Source organism: Actinia tenebrosa, unplaced genomic scaffold, assembly GCF_029948245.1.
Source record: "Actinia tenebrosa isolate PJP-AT-01 unplaced genomic scaffold, QUT_ActTen_1.0 PGA_scaffold7__59_contigs__length_16204524, whole genome shotgun sequence".
Lineage (NCBI taxonomy): Eukaryota > Metazoa > Cnidaria > Anthozoa > Actiniaria > Actiniidae > Actinia > Actinia tenebrosa.
In genome coordinates, this window is record NW_028292584.1 from 13,404,093 (window position 1) to 13,423,997 (window position 19,905).

A 19,905-nucleotide genomic window follows, 5' to 3' on the forward strand; every position below is an offset into this window, starting at 1 on the left:
TCTCGCCTTACTTAACATAGTACAATATATTAAGTTGGGCTACCTATGTTAATGCTATGTAGCTCATATATCTTTTTTCCATTCCACACACGATATGGGAGCTTCTAGGAGACCTTGGAAATTTGAGCTGTTGAAATCCAAGTTATGAGATTCAAGTACAGATTGCTAAGTGTCAGCTATGATCGAGAGTGTACGGGAAGGGGAGAGAAAAGAGACTTGTTTGTCATTCTTCTCAATGAAGCTTTCAAATAAAAACTTTCACGTGGTAGAAGTAAATCTAACAAACATAAAACTCAACTTTCAATTAATATTTTTCAACTGTTTGCTTTATTGTTTATTAGTATCAATAAGTGATTGAAATCCAATATAGCTTGATTATTGTGTCAGCATATTATATTGAATGTATCTGGTTAATAAATATGAATTTATCGCTTTTTTGAAGGTCTTACTTTCTTTTCTTGAGTTTCTGCTTAAGATTATGAAATATCAGTGTATGATTAACTTGATTCAAGAGAATATGAACTAAGAGATCGAATCCCCGTGCCCCATCATGTGCACACTGTGATGCTATTTTTAGAACCTATTCTAAAAATATCATCCAATGATATCATTTATTTGATCGTTTGATTTTCTGCTCGCGCATAGTACGCGCGCGCTCTACGCTGTTTGCTAACGTTTCTTGTGATTTTCTTATGTTCAAATGTTCAAATCTGCCCTCTCAAGATCAGTGACGATGTAGGTCGAAAGCTTTGGAAAATATAAATGTAAAAATACTCCAGAAAGTTAAAAAAAATTACTACTTATATTTCCTGTCGTATTTGTCAAGCTTTCGACGTGCACATTCATATTCAGGGCATAGTCGAAATAACGGAAAAACCACAAAAACGTGGCAAACAGCAAACAGCGTAGAGCGCGCGCAGTAAATTCGCGTGCAGAAAAACAAATGGTCTAAAAATAGCATCAAACTGTGCACATGATGGTTACAAGGCTATACAGGGGGGATTCCTTCTCTTTGTTCATTTTCTCTTGCTTGATCTTATTACAAAACTGCATTTACGTTTGATGAATGTGTCTAAAAGGACCGAAAAAAAGTGCAAAATGTGATCAAAACTGCAAGTGTATCTTTTATAATGGAGGAGTGAGTGTGCTATCAGTAATGACACAGATGCCCCGCATATCATTTACACTATAAAATAGCATTTTTAAAAGCAAAAGGCAATGGATCATCAATACTGTTCTCGTTTGGCCCTTATTGACTCAACATTTGCTCAAGTCATCGAGAGACTGGTACTGTGGAGACACGCCCTTGTGTTGAAGGGCCTGGTACTCTCCTGTACGTGTTGGGTTTCCTGTGGATGACATTACCGCACTCTTATGGGGCAGCCGTGTGAAAGGACTCAGTGAATCATAGTTACCAGTACAAGGTTGGATGGTTTGATAGGTGAGTGGTGGTGGATTTGAAACAGTCCCGGTCTGTCTATGTTGATCTGTACTTTCATACTGAGGCATGGGGATATTCGTCTGTACACCGGAATGTGGTTGGGACGGCTGTGTTCTTGTTGACACCGCTTCATATTCAGGGATGCCAGCATTACTCGTCGATAATCCTCGCCTTCCTATTGGTTCATATTCTGGCACGTTTGGTGTTTCGTTATCTGTAGCATTGAAACTTGTCTCTTGAAGTGAGATGTCGTTCTTTGTTCGTAAGGAAGAATGATAGTAATGAATGAATAGACAGAGAAGAAACAAATATATAACGAACGAAGAAATAATTATAAAATGCAACAAAGATGAAATGAATGAATAGATGGATGCATGGATGGATGGATGGATAAATATACATGGATAGGATGAATATACATGGATAGCTACATCCAAATTTCATGCCAAAAAAACAATAACACGTAGATAATATTAGATAATATACTTTATATATATATTATATATACATATATATACAAAATTACCATTTTTCCCATCTCGTCACTTGTGTTCGATCTGCAAAAGGGGATATTAACATTTAATTGTCTTAATCAGAACTTTTATCATCTAAATGTCTCTCAGATAGTACGTACTTTTCCCCAGAACTTCCTTTTGAATCTAAAATCAGGAAAAAAAATTAAATTAAATTAGAATTTTAATCCTATCTTTTTTCTCCTTTTCCATCTTTACCTTCATGTTCCATGCGTTTACACCCAAAATAAAGTATCATACCTTTTCTACTTAACCACAGGAACCCCACTATAAGTATGATGATCAGAACAATCGACAAACCAAACAGTGCTCCAAGAACTGCCACTAGTGTCTTGTTCTCCCCTTTACATGGAATCGGCGTATTTTCTTTGTAGTCTACAAAAGGGTTATTTATGTCATTACAATACAATACAAATATGGCCACACAGATTTTTACCACTATTTTCATTTATACACGATATCGAGACAAAATTCGGTACAGCCAAATCAGGCAATATAGACTAAGCATCGCAAACTTCGTCAAATAAATCCTTAGAGTAGGTAAAAGTACATGGGGCGATTCATTTGAATGACGACAGTCTATTGTTCGATTTCCCAGTTACGACCTATGTCTTGATGAGCTCGTAGCGATGACAGCAGTGGTAAAACAAAAGTAAAAACACTCTTTGCCTTCCCCAAGTCGAACCCAAGCCACTAAACCATCTTACCACTTGATTTCTGAATGCTGTTGTAGTCTATCTGTAAGCCATTGATCTCTTCTCCTTGTGTTTTGATATAATCTCTCAAAGGCAGCAGTGGATCAGGTACTTGACCCATGACGTCAAGTTCAAACCGCACTATGATGCTTCCCCTACTATTGTAATGAAAGTCGTAAAGATAAAAAGAATACAGCTTTGCTCAAGTTAAACCATAACATATTGAAATCACTCATGTGGGGGGAGATATCATGTGGATTTTCCGTTAACTGCAAGGTTATCCTGTGCTCAAATCCAGTAAGGAGAGATGATCTATAGCACAGACCCTGGCGAGCTGCGCTACTGCTGTTTTTTGTGGCGGTGCTTAGCGAATATAAGTACAGTTACTGAAATTATAGCCACTATATATTTGAATACTTACATGAAATCCTTAATTTTTATAGCAGCCAAATATGGTACACCAAAATATGCAGCTTCTAACTAGAAATAAATAAAATAAACGAATGAAAACAATGACTGTGCAGTGAACGAACGAACGAACGAAAGAAAGAACGAACGAGTAAACGAGCGAACGAACGAACGAACGAACGAACGAACGAACGAACGAAAATGAAAATTCTACTTACTATTTTGATGCACTTCTGTTTAAGATTATTGTAGCCCGCTGACTTTACATCCTGAAGGTCATCCTGCCATTTAGGGTTTGCTATACTAAACTGGCCGGCAAAAGCTTCCTTTAAGACTAAATTAGAAGACAAAACCAGTAAAATATGGCTTGGTAGAGCATAGCAAGAAACATCAGGACTGGCTCAACTTAAGCCAGTGACATTTGTAACTCTTATTAAAGATTACTCACCTATCGGCTGTCTGTAAAAATGTAATGTCCTTTCTCGTACACCAACACTATTTTCAGCTTTACATACAATGCTAGCATTGTCGACATCATTCTGAATGATAGCCAACACCAGATACTGTTTTCTATTTAACCCTGCATCATGGCTGGTGATGGCAGTCAATATATTCGGTGCAGAAGGAATACAAGACAGGGATGTGTTACTGGGATATGCGTTGATACTAAGGTTGAACAATACCAGTGGATTGGACTGACTGTAGCTCTTGTTACTTGATCCAATCACTTCCAGAGGATCTAAGTCTGTTTAAAAAGAGAAACAAACGAAAGAAATATTTACACTGATAATCATTGAATCAAACAATCATTCACTCAGTCAGTCAGTCAGCATCGACACTGCTTTAGGATATAAAGAAAGGGCTTGATATCAATCAGCTGAATGAATGTCATAAATCTGAATATCTGATTAACATACTTCAGTGAGGAGCAAGCACTGCTCCCATACGCAATCAACCATTGGTGTACAGTTTCATAGCAATGACTTGCCACGCAGCGGAATTGACGTGTAACGTTGACGACCTATAGGGTTTATTGTAAACAATGGACTTTTCTTTATCATCTAGCAAGTCTACTTACAATAAACAGATATGGGAATTTTTTGCTCTGTTTCATTGCATTCCTCTCCATTGTTTAGAATAAACTTGTAGGATCCAGCATCTGCTCGATTCATTGGGTTGAATATAAGATCATTCCCATTCCACACACGTCCATCTTTGATCCATCTTCCAGTGAGTGGAGGACTTCCAGATCCAATACACGTCACTGTTACCACATCCCCTTCAACGACTGGTTGGCTCGTACTTAAAGAACCATTAATACGGCAATTGGTGATTTTGGGAGGCTCTGAAAAATATTAATTGAATGGATTCGAAGTTGGATCTTTTTATTATGTTTGTTTTTAAATCGATCCTGTCAATCACGAAATAAAGAGGTAGAAGTGTTAGAGGATATCTTTAATGACATTTTACCTAATATACTATATAGGCTTATCTCTGGATAAGGATTTATCCATCGGATAGCGCTATCTTCCCTCAATACAACCGGGCCCGGTATTGTCATAGCAAAAATGACTTCATTATTTTTGAAAGTAAGGTAGAATTTGAGACATGTTCAAAAATGACATGTGAAAAATGAAAACAAAACCATTTATTAACAGATATCCATATATTTTAACAATACAGATGCGCCCCGGGGGGGGGGGGGGGGGGGGTGTACTCTCGCCTGTATTTTTTAGACAGATGATTATCGATGCATGCAGTGCGAGCGCTTTGTTGGCTGATGTGCATCTCCAAGGTGCTAAGGCGTACACTTGCATCCTTTATGCTTTTGTTTGGAACAACTCTACTCTATGACTGACATTTTCTCCTGGTATGCATATATAAATATATATATAGCAATCAGCAATGCTATGGTATGTTATCTGGTTTACCTTTTACTGTAACACTTTCGCTCTTACTTGGTCCAATACCAACTGCATTATTTGGTACACAGGTAAAACTGTAATTTCCATTCTCGGCAAGTTCAACAACAAAGATACCAATAGCATTACTACCAAGAAACACGTTACTACGATACAAAGAGTAGACAGGGGCGGGCTTCGCGTCTGACGTACAGTTGACGTGTATCGATCCTCCTTTACAGAAGACCTTCTTGTCACCCGATATCTTAATGCTGGTATTTTCTGGTCTGTCTGCAAAATAACAACGCATCATACATTACGATAAACCTTGTTAAGCATGGTTGCATTGTAATGTAATTGAAGGCCAGTTTTCATACAATCAGCTTCGCTTACATATGAATGAAAACCATGTTTGTTGGTGGGAGCTGAGAGGAAAGTAAGTGGCCTCTCTAGATGAAGCGAAATTGGATTAAAAAAAGCAACAACGACGAGCAATTGTCTTTGACATACCAGTTAATACATTTTTGTGTTCAGTAATTTGGCAATTGCGTAAAACAATAGAGTGGTTTTCATAAACCCGTGAAATACACTTTAGCACATTTAGTACTTTTGCACTCTAATTCTTTTGTTTTCTATTGTGTAAATCTGACTATTACTTTTATTACACTCTGTCACAATACCAATAACATTAATCTGAACATTATATCACAAACAATATAATCATTTATCTTAGGATTTTTGTAATAGAGCCAAATGCAATGTATTACTTGCGGTTTGTTCCATTTTAGTTTTTTCCTGTGCAATGGTATACAGCTAATAGGTAAGGAATTTAGGAGAGTCAGCTAGTTGCCAATATCTTGTAGTACGTTCAATCGATTTTAGCAGTACAACCTTAGCAGTCAAACGGAGTGGAGCTAGACTACAATGGAGTGGAGCTAGATTACAACGGAGTGGAGACAATATTCAAAAGGAGTACAAATACTAGTTTCTCTCAAACCCGCGGAGCCACAAGATTAGACGCAAGTGTGACAATTTCGCATCGCTTAAACATAGCTTTAGTAGTAATTAACATTAAGTATTATTCGCTCTTTAGTTTTTACCGCAAGTGAGTCATAACGTGTAATTTGGACAATTAGTTAATTCTCAATAAAGAAAACTACCAACTGATTGTACAACGACTCTGAGTGGTTAACCTGGCGAACGCCGGTGCCCAACACCACGTGTCTGCGACATCGGGAACGCGACACACTCTAATTAGTACACTTTGTTTAATGGATTTATGAAAACCACTCTACATCATTCATATTTTGTATCAATATCCTTAAGTAATGTTAAAATTTTCAACGTGCGCCTAAAAGCGACTTTTGATAACTAGATAGAGCATTATATAAGCTAGTTTTCAATTGAAATTTATAGCATATGACCATTACAAGTAACGCTGCTGCTCGTCGGAAATATGAAGTCTTCTGAATGAAATTGCAAACATAAAGCGCTATTCTCTAGTTTCTGGACAAACATTTTTGTTCACTTTGATCAATGATAATCAGTAGAAAAAGTTCCCTTATGAAAAATGAATTGTTCTTTTCGCATGACAAAATGTACATTGGGTATAATAAATCTTCACTTACAGTTAACAGATAAAATGAATGATTTCCTTCCCGGATTGCCAACCCCGTTGTCAGCGATGCAGGTGTAAATTCCTGTGTCGCTTATTGCAAATTTTTGGAAGACAAGGTTGTTCACTGGGCTTGACACTGAACTACTTCCATCGTAATATTTTCCATTCTTCATCCATCTGATGTTTGGTATGGGTTTACCAGTAGCATTACACAACAAGGTGATGGTTTGGTTCTCTACGGCAACTCCACTTTGACAGCCTTGACAAATCAACACAATGATTGTTGGAGGGACTGCAATATTGTTGAATAGGATAGTTAAATGAATAATAGATATATACGACAATCTCACAGGTTGCAAATAATAGAAGTAAGGTATAATTTTAGGGTACTCTTTAGAAAAACACTCAGGCCATCTCACGTGACCGATATGAAACGCCCCCATAACCAATATTTAAAATTAGCATTGCTGCTCGTCAAAGAGGGCTACAATTAGACCTTTTTTTTTTTTACAATAGATCGGTCATTTTTGGCGCATTAAGTTTTTGCCCGTTTAAAAAAGTGAAATAAAAAGCTGCTTAATATTTTATCTTACAAATAAGTACCGCAAATAGTTAACTCAAAACTAGGAAAAAGTAAAACATTTTATCTGTAATTGTTTGACAATTATGCTATAACAGTTACAATTAATAATAATTATGACGACGATGATGTTGATGATGAAGATAATTAGTGTGAGAAAAAATGGGGTATGCATTAGACACATATAGTTTCGGCTCAGTGTAATGGCCAGGTATTAGTAGATGAATAATTAAATTAGCTAGTAGCTATTAGTTTAGCCTATTCTAAAACAACGGGTAGATAATTGTACACACCATCATATGATGTGATCGATATAGATGAGACAATTTGAAACGTTTTATAACAAAACTAGGTTCAGATCACTAAAATAACAATTATGACATAACACTAACAGTATACACTGAGTGAGAGATTTTCCGATGCTGTTTTTTTACACTCTTTGCCGTTATTAACTGTCACATAATAATTTCCAGTATTTTCTCTCTTGACGGAATCAAACGTCAGGTTCCCTTGATTCCACACGTGACTACCATTGGTCCATGTTATGTTCAGTGGATCACTACCAGTGATGTTACACGACAACGTCACTCTTTCTCCTTCAACCACTGATCCATTGATCATATTCATACTGACAACCTGACATCCATCAATATTTGGTGGCTCTACAGAGAAAAAAAGCAAAACATCAAATAGTAATTTGAATTCAAATATAAGTCATTAAACCCGTGAAACAGATAAATACACATTATTATACGACTATTACGTAATTTTACCTCATAAGGTCAAGAGAACTCGCAAAATATGGCACCGTATTATGCTAGTCCTGTCCCGGTTTAACCGGTTTAACCGGGACAGGACTAGCATAATACGCTCGCAACTTTTCGCAACTTTTTTCATCATGTTTCGAGGTGAAAGTGACCCAAATTTTGACCTAAATTTTCACTATGACACGAACACTGACCTAGATTTCCTAGACATCAATTTTGAAATAGATCAATTTTAAAAGTTTTTGAAAACCCGCAGGATACGACAGTCGAAGTACAGAAGGACAACGAGCTCGAGACCACCAATTTCGCCGATGAAGATGAAGTATCAACATTCATAAGAGAAAACAGGAACAAAAACACTGCAAAAAAGACACATAACTATTTACAAGTCTTCTACAGGTGGGCGAAAGCGATTAAAGAAACAAGAAAAATTGAAGAGATACCGCCTAATGAGCTGGACAAACTACTAGCCTGTTTTGTGGTAAAAGTACGCAAGCAAAATGGCGATGAATTTGAACCAGATACTCTTACCTCCTATTTCCGTAGTATCGACCGCTTCCTAAGAGAACAAGGCAAACAATACTCCATTTTGTTGGATAGAGAATTCAACTGTTCTCGGGAAGCCTTGGCTTGCAAAAGAAAGGAGCTCCGTAGGCTTGGGAAAGGCCAGAAGCCAAACAAGGCACAGGGGCTGAGTACAGACCATATTCAGATATTATGGCAAAAACAACAGCTTGGCAACAATTATCCTCAAGTCCTTCTACGTACAGTTTGGTTTCACAACACTGTTTACTTGGGTTGGAGAGCACAAGATGAGCACCATCGTGTAAGATACGGCGACTTTGAAGTCAAAACAGATGGAGAAAGAGAGTACGTGGAATGGATTAAGGAACGAGGAAGCAAAACTAGAACAGGTGAAAATGAGTTCGTCCCGGGTCGTCCGTTCAATCCTAAGATGTTTGCAACTGGTGGACCTCGTTGTCCAGTGAAATTATTCAAGGAGTACATTTCTCATGTACCACCAGAAATAAAAAAATCAGAATCTCCTTTCTACTTGGCAGCCATTCAAAAACCATCATCAGAGATATGGTACAAGAGACAACCACTTGGAAAGCACTCGCTGGCACAGTTCATGAAAGAGATGTGCAAAGCCGCCGGTATTGAAGGTCGTTTTACCAACCACTCGGTACGAAGAACCATGATTTCAACGCTACGAAAAGAAAACGTAGAGCCTCTGAATATAATCGCTCTAGCTGGCCAGAGAAACCTTAAGTCTTTGGATAGTTATTCAGAAGCGTCAACAGAGCAACAGCACGTTATGTCTTCCAAATTAAGTGAGCACATCGAAGGAAGAAAACTAACGAAAGATTCGGCCTCGAGTCCTAAAGTACCGCTTCAACTTTCCAGTACTCTGACATCCAACCCATTTGAGCTTGCAGAACAGCCAGAATCCAATCAAAGCATGTTTTATGGAGCTGTTTTCAATAACTGTTCTATCAACTTGGTAGAGATCATCATGCTTTGGCGATTGAACCATCCCCCATTTTTAAGAAGAAATTCAAGAGAATTGATCCATTACACAGCGACGATGAGCTATAAGAACTAGTGAACTCACTAAGCTTTTTTGTTTTTTGCTGGAATTCGTCTTCATAATTCTAACTTTTCAAAACTTTTGATTGTTAGTAAACTTATTTTGAATCGATGCGAAGTGTGATTTTACGAAGATCATATATAGTTTGACGAGTTTCATGTCAGTTGTCATGTAATTTGCCTATTGACCAATAAGATTAAAGGCACTTAATGGGTTTCCTTGTGTTTACGTTTTTTCTGAGATAGCGTGCGGACCTTGAAGACTCAAAAAATACTGATGAACTCGCTCAAAAAGGGACAAATACATATCAATTTTCAATGTCGTATAATAAATAACTTATTTGGGGTTTTCTCGTAGTACGGGCTGATATTTTACTCATTACTCGTATTTTTCCTCGTCCCTACGGGACTAGGAAAAATACATTCGCAACTCGTATAATATCAGCCCGTATTACGGGAAAAAAAACAAATAAGATATAAGTAGACCCTAATTCCATTGCTTTGTTTTGTGTAGAGTATTACATCAGATGTTGAATAGTAGTTTTTATTTAGAGGGTTAATAAAATTGCCCTCACTCTATCAAATGGTGTTTCTATGGCAAGTGTCACCTCAAATATTGGAATGAAAGAGGAGAAGCAAAACAGAAATTCAAAACCATGAAAGTTATAAAAAAGGAAAAGTCATGCAGTACGTACAATTTCTTAATGCTGAACCAAGGTCATTTTAAAATCGTTTTGAGGAAAAAAACGTTTATGATGTAATACCAAATATATACGTACTTTATTTAGCATCATAAACAAATTATGATTCTATATTAAATATTTATAATAAATTAACATATTAGCACTTAGAATGTGACTGAAGAAGTGTGAGAAGCACTTGCCTACGTTTTGTACTTCTTCTTACACTGCTTTTGTGCTTACGTCACTTCCTGCGTGCTTTATTACTGAACAAAGCACGAAAATACCAGTTTTATTAGTTAGATATATGACCATGATATGACAAAATGTTTGAAAGAAAGATTTAGTACTCCCATAGTACCTTTGACAAGGAGCTCTACACTTCTATTTTGACCGAACCCCACTGTATTGTACGGTACACAGGTGTAACTGTTGTTTCCTGTATCATTTAATGTCACACTAAACACGCCACTTGTACTGTTATCATGGATCAGCTTTGTGTTGTGATACAAAGAGTATTTAGCAGGAGGCTTGGCATAGGATGTACAGGAGATAGTTGCAAGACTTCCACGACAAAAACCCGTCTGGTTTGGAGAAATGATGATTGATGTATATTATGGTAAGACTGAGAAGGAAATCGGAAGACGATTATATATCTGAGCCTAATACAAATTTTACATCGTCTACTAAGTTAGTGCAGTTGCTTAACAATAACATATAATAATGATGATGAAAATGTGTGCAGCGCATATATGCAAACAATGCGTGGGAAGAGGCAATGAAGCGATGGACATTATGATCAGGGTTGTCAATAGTTATCTTTCCGCCATTACCAACCACTTTCACGACAACCCTGATCATAACATGGACTTTAATTCTGTTTAAGTTCTCGCCAAGATCTCCAATACTTCCCTCAACGCATCAAAGAATCCATCGAAACCTTCAAACGCCCAAATAATTCCAACAGAGAAGATTCCTACTACCTTAGTTCTATCTGCACCAGACTTATCAAGTACACTAGTGACTCTGACCGCCTAACAACGCAACAAAACCCTGGCCGCGGTGACCACTCTCAGTGCCGGCGATTGAGGCCTGCTGCGGTATAGTACCGAAGCTAATGGTGAATGAGTGCTCAAAACATGCATTACAACCTGTGCTGTCCAGTGGTACTGAATATGCGAGTAATGGAAATGCAAAAAGCAGAAAGCAGGGGTTGAGTTCCCCACACCCATTGCAAGTCATCGGATAAACTACGGGACCCAATACAGGGGATCCACCCCTTCGTTGACCTGAGTCCTGAACAATGTAGGGCCCACGGAACAGCCCACTTCCGATATATGCTTCGCTTGTCGCGCACAAAGGTTTCAGTATGATGCTACGTGCTCAGTTATTCGTGACAGGCGGTAAGAATAAATTTGATTTAGAACGTAGCCTAATACTGAAACCTTTTTGCGTGACAAGGGAAGCATATCTCGGATGTGGGCTATTGAGAGGCCGAAAAGTTGATTTATACTGCTCCTTCCTAGCTAATTAATTATTCAGTGACAGTAAGTCAGGAGACTGGCCAGTTCCGCTATAATAACTATTGTGTAACGCAATTACACCTTTAAAACAAAGGTTCATCCATCTTTGTGTATAAAGTTCAGGATTAAAATGACCAAATGAACTTATTACACCTTTTGCTGTTCATTAACAGAAAATGTACATTCATTTGTGCCAATAGTTGTATCAATAACGTGTAATGTACTTTCATCAACACCACTAGTAACATCATTAGCGCGGATCAACTTTCGATAACGATAATTGAATATGCGTGTACAGTTCATATGCATCAATGGACAGTCAATAGCGCGTTTGTACATTCATATGCGCGGAATGTATTTTCTTGCGCGAAATTCAACTTCAATAACAGCAAATGACAAACAATTGCATTTATGGACAATCATTTACACAAAAGTGAAAATTCATTAGTGCTATTAGCATAATCATTGACAACCTATAACGCGTTTGGACAATCATGAGGGTCAACGTTATATTCTATAGCGTGGTTCGACAAACATTTGCATGAATGCACAAAACGAAGACGACGAACACAAAACGAAATAAACGAAGAAAATGTCATACCAAATAAGTGTGTGCTCGATACACAAAACAAGACAAAAAGGAAAAAAATCAAAACAAAAAATAAGACAACATAAGTATAACCAACAACATCATGAGTCAAAAAACTTACAATAAATTTGCAGTTCAACGGAGCCTGTAACTATTTCATGAGACGGCCGAATTGTGTCAAAATATCAGATTCCATAAGAACAACAATGTTCTATTCCAGCATGCTCTAAAGCTAGCTGGTTTGTAAAAATTATTTGTTTGTGACTTTTATTGAAAGATATTAAAAAAATTTAGTAATTGCATTATTTAAATAATGTGACTTATCAAGCACAACAAATATACAAAATTTTAAAATTTCAAATATTTCAAACGAAAATAAAATTTAAAAAATTAGTATAGACCTTATAATGCATTCCATACAATTGGTATAATTCAAGTTATGCCCTCGCTCTAGTCAGAAAGTCAGGTATACGTCATTATTTTGCTTAGTAATATACAAAAACAATTTGGTAATTGGTGTTCTCGCCGTAAATTTATGCTAATAAAAGGAAGGACATCATTTAGTTCGCCATTACATTTCCTTTTTCAACTGAACTTACAATAAACTCGTAGTTCAACGATGCCTGTAGCTGTCTGAGACGGCCGAATTGTGTCAACTTCTAGTTTATACGTGTAGACGTCACCAGAGAGATAACTCACTTTAGTCTGGTCTGCATTATTGAGTCTCTTCAGGACATCTTTGATCGTGAAGTTTGCATATCCAGATGTCGCGAAACTAGTACTAAAGTCATACAAAGTTTCGTTCCAATCTTTGAATGAAGGATTGAAATAAATGATGCCTGTCTCCTTGGATAAGCTGTTATCTTCATTTTTTAAGAAACGTTTTACTTGAATATTTGCAACAGTAGAACCTTCCGCCTCGAATTTCCATTCCATGTTGACATTCGTTGTGTTGTGATCAAGTACTACGATAATAGGATTTTGAGGTTCCTTGGTAAACTTAAAACATGCTGAAACGACCGATAATGTGCGGTTAGAAAAACTTCATTAAGACATACAGCATGCATTTCTAATATCAATTTGGTAAACCTTATGTTTATATCATTTCAAATAACACAATCTTCTTACATAGACGCGGAAGTTCAACAAGAAGAATAAGAATAATTAGTTCCAGAGCCAATGTTCCAAGAATCACCATCGTCAAACAGTAAATTCAAGTTGGAGGACTAAGTTACAAAACACTCTACTAAAAGAAAACGAAAAGATTAGCCAGATTTCACCTTTTTAAAGCTAAACATACTGGATGGACGAAAAGTTAAATATGTCTTTGCATGCTCCATCAACTCTAGTCCTAGGAGAGGGGATGGTGTAATTTTTCACACTGGTCCTCCGTCGGAACAGAGTTAAGTTTGCACGTGACAGTGTTACAAACTGAAGTTGTGACTCCTTACTCTATCTAAATAATATAAAATCCTTACTGGTAACTTTTGCCAGACAAGGCTGAATTATATCAGATGTCGCCTTGCATTGTACAACCAGAAGTGTATTGACATCAGGAAACCCCAACAAGGACACTCGTACTTCTGTACTTCATCTTGTCTGTTGTTCTCAGAAAGTCACGACTGAACCACTCTGTGTCACGGTTATCTGAATTAGTTTTAGCATAAAAGAGCAAATAAAAATGAAAATTTACCCTGAAAATCTTTATTTTATTGATTACCTCAAAACTGTTTTCAAATTCATCAAGAAAATTTTATATATGCTTGTTTCAAAATATACAATTGAAAATAAACGAATTAAGGACGGTGCCTACTATTGTCCACGCGCACACGTACTGCGCATCTACATTCGAGGAATTTCAAAATTTATTACTCGAATTGCACGAAATAAAACGTTTATTTTCAATAAAAGTTGAACAGAAAACGATCTTAAATAACCCAGGCTTGTTAAAGAGATAATTTGCTAAGGTTTAAGTATTATTGACAAAGAATCATAAGGTTTTTTGGGCAAGTTTCAGTGAAAAAATGACAGACTCATAGTTCTAAAAAACCAAATCCTTTCAATAATGAAGCTTTTTACCGTTTGTTTAGATTTAATCCTATAAAACTTGAATAAAAACAAACAAGAAATATATATGAAATTGAAAATTTACCATTTATTAATATCTAGGTGTGTAATTATAGTTTTGAAAATCTTTTTTTGGTCGCTAAACACCTTCATCATGAAATTCTTTTACTTTGGAGTTCTCAATCTAAAAAATCATCTTATTACGTACCAAATATTTCAGAAATTCCTTTCTGCTGTTAAGTAAAAAGTCAATAGTAACTTCACTTCAAACCCAATAGTCTTTCTAGAACTATAAAGCTTATAAATATTTTTTGCTTGCATGGCAGGAAGCAGCATGTTTAGCTTGACGTGCAAACGCGCCGAAAACAGAGTTTGTCACGCCGTTTTTTATGCTGTGTAACGCTTGTCACGCATTCGGCATCAGATTTATCCCTAATAATGTTCTTTAAAAATTCGTATCTCTTAAAAACGCCTGGATACCCCTCTTTTTTCTTCTTTTAAATGATAGAGTAAATGCTAAATTAGCCTCGTGAAATGAAATTTATAAAAAATAATTGGTTTTGAAAAGAATATGGACACAATCTTTATGTACCTACTGATCGAAAATAGGGAGCACGAAGCTAAAAAATTATATATATTATAGCCAACTATTAAAGTAATGGTAGAATTGGGTATATTTTAGTAAAGAAACAAAGTGTCATTCATTTAGGACGATTTAAATTAGAAAATTCTCAAATTCTTTTGAAAAAAAAATTTTTTCCTGCTGTTAGTAAAATCATGACGTCATCACTTTTTAACGATTTTTAAGCCTTATTATTTCTTTTAAATGCATGGTGACCCCTACTTTTCTAACCAGAATTTGACAACCCTTTGATAGGTTAAAATAATTCACATAGTCATTTAAAAAAATGATTGATTCTCAATTAGTAGGCACCGTCCTTAAATCAACGCCTACCGTTTCACAACTCAAGTAATCATCTAGCTTAGGAGTTGCTTCTGCAACTTTTGATTCGTCGATGTCTAGAGAGACTGAGTAATTATGACATAAAACGTTATTATCTACGGAAATATTCGACGCCCGCATTGGCGCTTACTCGGGGTTCTTCTGTGTTTGACTTAATAAAGTTGTCGACCTTCAGTTCCCATTTTTACTCTTAGACTCTCATTCCTGTTTACTGATTATGAGATAAAATAATGCTTTAAACGAACATAGAAAACATAAAAAGGTTTATTCGAGTGTTAAATTACCAAGGGCAATCGACTTAGACACAACCGCATTTTCGGTCAACAACTCGAATATTTGCAACAAAAAGTAAGCAGCGATTTACATATCCGAATAAAGGCAAGTTCAATAATATTTCTAAAGGAATTCGTAGAAAAGATCGGCTTATTTTGGTGAGTAAATGAATGTTTTCTGATCTTGTCGCATTGAGACGGCAAGTTGACGAGTACTGTGACATGCATAACGCAACACTGTTCATGATAAGCACTACATTTTCTCAAAGGAAAGTGAACGCTTATAGGGCATCATATTATCAAAATAACATCATTATACGGTACAACTATCGAATACCCCGCACTTCAAACCCTTCCTTTAAATGTTTGGATACGCGGATACGCAGTGAAGAAGACCACCCCTCCCCCTATAGATATGAAGGCATATTTTGGAGTGGATACCCGGATACGCAGTGAAAAAGACCACCATTCCCCCTATAGATATGAAGGCATATGTTGGAGTGGATACGAGGATACGCGGATACGCAGTGAAGAAGACCACACCTCCCCCTATAGATATGAAGGCATATTTTGGAGTGAATACGCGGATACGCAGTGAAGAAGACCATCCCTCCCCTACAACGAAAAAACGACTTTCTTTTGCACAATAAACGTTTTATTAATCAACTTTTATAATTACTGCAATCGGAATTATGTCGCCTGTATCTAGGTGACTCTTTTTCAAATGTACAACATACAATGCTCTCTCAACTGACAGTCACTAAATCTCATTCCAATATCTGTAACTTTCACATATAACTACTCAAACTCCTATAGAATATTTAAGGATTTTGAGTAATTTCTCTTCATGTCATTCAAAAACACCCACAACAATTCTTCTCCTCTGTTCATGTATCTCCATAAAAACTCCGCAAGATAAGAGTCATAGTGCTCTTTTCTTCTTCCATGGGTCGGCAAACTAGCCTTCATTTGCCGCCATTGTCCTTCAATTTTGTTTTGTATGGAATCCTAATTCGTTAACGAATTCCTTTGAGTGATTTACGGTTTTATGCATGTTCGTAGCCGTGTTTTTCCAGGTTGATGTATCCTTTCCAACAATCAGACACTATCAGAGACCAGTCTTGATCCACTTCTTTATCAACGCTAACAATGTTTCCTCCGTTCTGTTCTCTACTGCAGCTATGAAACATTTTCGAGACTATTCCTCGATTCCACCAAACACCCATTGTCCCTCTACCATATGTCCTCGGTGATACTTTCTCTTACCAATCTTACTTTCGTCGATAGATAGATAGATAGATAGATAGATAGATAGATAGATAGATAGATAGATAGATAGATAGATAGATAGATAGATAGATAGATAGATAGATAGATAAACTTTATTAAAAGTGTCAAGTTATTTAGCTAAGATATAAGCTAATTGGGGACACTATAAAAGAACCAAATAAATTAATACAAAAACTAAATAAATAAATAGAAATATACAAATATTTAAGAATATATGTATTCTAAGATATATTAATATGTACATAGTGATTAACATTAAGTACTATCTAAAATTTTCCCTACCCTATTCATATCCCAAGATCCAAGCCCAACCCCAATTCTCATGTAATTAAAATATAACTTCAGTAGAGAACAGACGATCTCTCGATAGATTTCTGGATGGATAGGATGAAACTGAATAACCAAGTGAACAGCATGCTCAACCATAAGTCTCTAGGTTGAGCATGCTATACACTTACAGGATCCATCCAACAATCCCGAGACATCAACTGTTCTTATAGCAGTTCGAAAGGCATTTATGCTGGGTTTGTTCCGTAAGTCCTTACTAATCTTACTCCATAAATATGGACCTAAATATCTGATTTGAACTATCTTCCCTGGTCCGCCAAGTGCCTCGCTTCTCTCTGCTATCGTAACTCCACATCTATTTCACCCCTACCTACTCTCAATATGACCTCTAGCTCAGCTGGTAGAGAATCGGTAGTACAACTCCGAAGGTCGTGGGTTCGGTTCCCAGCGAGGTCTGGAATTTAATTTTTCCGAATTTATTTCCAAGGGTCTTTCGCCAGGAATAACCTCGTTCCAAAGCACTATAACCTATCTATACTTCTATATCTTGTATTTCATAAGTGCTACGTGGTCCACATATTCTTATCTTTGTCCCAAAGGTAGTTATCTCTTATCATGTCATATCTCAACTTACATTTCTCCTTCTTCAAGTAACTTCCTTTGGCTTCTCCACATTGTGTTGCAGCATTCTTCAAAGAAGACACGGGGCATCCAGCCTGAATTCCAATTTTTCGCTTTTGCACTACAGTATACATTTTTTACAACCTACGACTTTTGTGGCTGCCACTTGGGGATGGAGTTTCGATTCAAAGTTACTCTTGTTCTAATTCAAACCGTTTTAAAAGCTTATAGATCGCATTTACATCAATTTAACCCCAAAAAAACTACTCTTTACGGTTAGATAACAAGACAGTAATCATTCTATCTGGGCGAACAACGTAGTCCCAACGTATGCTTATACACGCGACCGCTGGACATACCGCGCGGCGTCGCACTTGACACAGGGGACCCACCTGTGGCAACATGGCTCCCCTAACTGTGGCTAACAGTTACTAAAATATGTAAATGATGCGCTCGCTAATAATCACAACATGAGAAATCTAAAGTTCAACGTAATGTTCCATGTTAACAAAGTTCAATGTCTGAAAAGTAAACCAAGGCTCCTCGGCTGGGAATTCCCGGTAATCTCCTGTTTAGTCTTCTTGACAGCTTTCGGCAGGAAGAAGAAGAACCAACTTGGGAATTGGTCTGTCCAGATAGGAAGGGGGGTGTAGGCGCTTGCCTTTGTTGTTGAGAGCTCCGTCAGCTATAAGGAGTTTAACCTTTCTCACGTGACCATCCTCTGAGACTTGGGTCTGTACGACTTTCGCAAGAGGCCACTTGTTTCGTGCCAAGTCTTCGTCCTTCACAATCACAATATCTCCCACACTGAGGTCTCGTTTTGGATTGACCCACTTCTCACGCTCTTGAAGGGTGTGCAGGAATTCTCTTCGCCATCTTAACCAGAACTCGTTGATACGATACTGTACTCTCCTCCAGCGTTGTTTGCTGTAAACATCTGCTTTCTGGAACTCTCCTGGAGGAGGCATCAGTAACTTAGGTTTCACAGTCAGAAGGTGACCAGGTGTCAAGGGCTCTGGTGCATCTGAGTCACACAGATTATGAGCTGTCAAGGGTCTCGAGTTCACGATGTTTTCCACTTCTGTCATGACAGTTCTTAGAGACTCATCGTCCAGCTGTTGGGAATGGTTTCTGAGAACGGTTTCCAAGGCTCTTCGCACGGTTCGGTGACCTGTCTTTGGGAAGGCTTGCCATTTGTTGTTGCTCGAGTGGTCGACGCTGCCTGCGACAGGTCACGCACTGAGAAATAATATTCGCTACAGCTGATGATCCATCGACGATCCAATAACCTCTTTGGCGCAGTTCGTTATGGGTGGTATTACGACCCATATGGTTGACCTTCTCGTGATAGTAACGGATGAGTATAGTTGTCACATTACACTTTCTGGGAAGGATAATGGGATGGCGCACTTCTTCAGTAACGTCAGCACAGGCAATACGACCTCCAACCCGGATCAGACCATCTTGGTCGATGTAGGGGTTTAACTTATAAATGGAACTTGCCTTCCGCAGGACTGTCTTTTTCCTCTTTATAAGACTCCTCTCTGTTTCACAACTGCATCTACTCAGGTTACTCAAGGCTCCGAGTTCTTCTGGGAAGTATTCACGTTGAACACTTCTGATGATCACTTTCTCCGCTTCTTTAAGAAGTAACGGGGTTATCGATGTTGTACGTAGTGCTTTTGAGACATCTTCTTTGGCCTCATTATCATTCTTTATCCTTCGGCTTTGGATCTTGGCCAACAGCTGGAGACACAAGGCGACAACCTTCTTTGCTTTAAAGCATGATGAAATGTGACTCAGTCTGTTCAGTTCCAGGTGGCTTGGTGGGTCTTGTGTCTTGGTTAAGAGAACCTTTCCTTGCTTTACCTCGGGATCCGATTCACTTATCGGGTGATCTTCTGTTTGCTTAACTTTAAAGGGACCGTCTTCCCACAGGAACTTAGGCCCTGTCAACCAGCGTGAACCGTTCAGCAGCTGACGAGCTGGCAAACCACGTGAGGCGTCATCTGCGGGGTTCTGACTCGTTTCCACGTACATCCAAGCGTTGGGGTCAGTCTTCTCTCTAATCTGCTGAA

At 37.6% G+C, this 19,905-nt stretch overlaps 2 protein-coding genes and 1 pseudogene across 4 annotated transcripts in view; all 3 read right to left on the reverse strand.

Annotated features, from left to right (window-relative positions):
• Positions 1-335: 335 nt before the first annotated feature.
• Positions 336-10,827, reverse strand: LOC116288678 (hemicentin-2; the record flags this gene model as incomplete). The annotated part of the gene is made up of 13 exons (XM_089039833.1): positions 336-1,695; positions 1,968-1,998; positions 2,076-2,100; positions 2,215-2,349; positions 2,682-2,827; positions 3,091-3,149; positions 3,296-3,411; positions 3,526-3,822; positions 4,156-4,422; positions 5,009-5,269; positions 6,607-6,888; positions 7,569-7,838; positions 10,575-10,827. Coding segments are annotated over 13 exons (2,580 nt in total), but the record flags the coding sequence as incomplete, so codon positions are not given.
• LOC148905697 (uncharacterized) overlaps positions 10,707-19,905 on the reverse strand; it is a 31,235-nt gene continuing 22,036 nt past the window's right edge. The window contains exons 1-3 of one of the 3 annotated variants that reach the window (XM_089039858.1): positions 13,454-13,883; positions 12,925-13,335; positions 10,760-10,838 (exon numbers count right to left, since the gene is read on the reverse strand). In XM_089039858.1, the coding sequence (XP_088895984.1) occupies positions 10,828-10,838; positions 12,925-13,335; positions 13,454-13,523 (492 nt within the window). In that variant the 5' untranslated portion in view covers positions 13,524-13,883 and the 3' untranslated portion in view covers positions 10,760-10,827. Of the gene's footprint in view, positions 10,839-12,129; positions 13,336-13,453; positions 13,884-19,905 lie in introns of those variants that run through there. The other 2 variants (XM_089039857.1, XM_089039859.1) reach the window with 2 other exon arrangements.
• On the reverse strand, positions 16,439-17,961 carry LOC148905698 (uncharacterized; annotated as a pseudogene).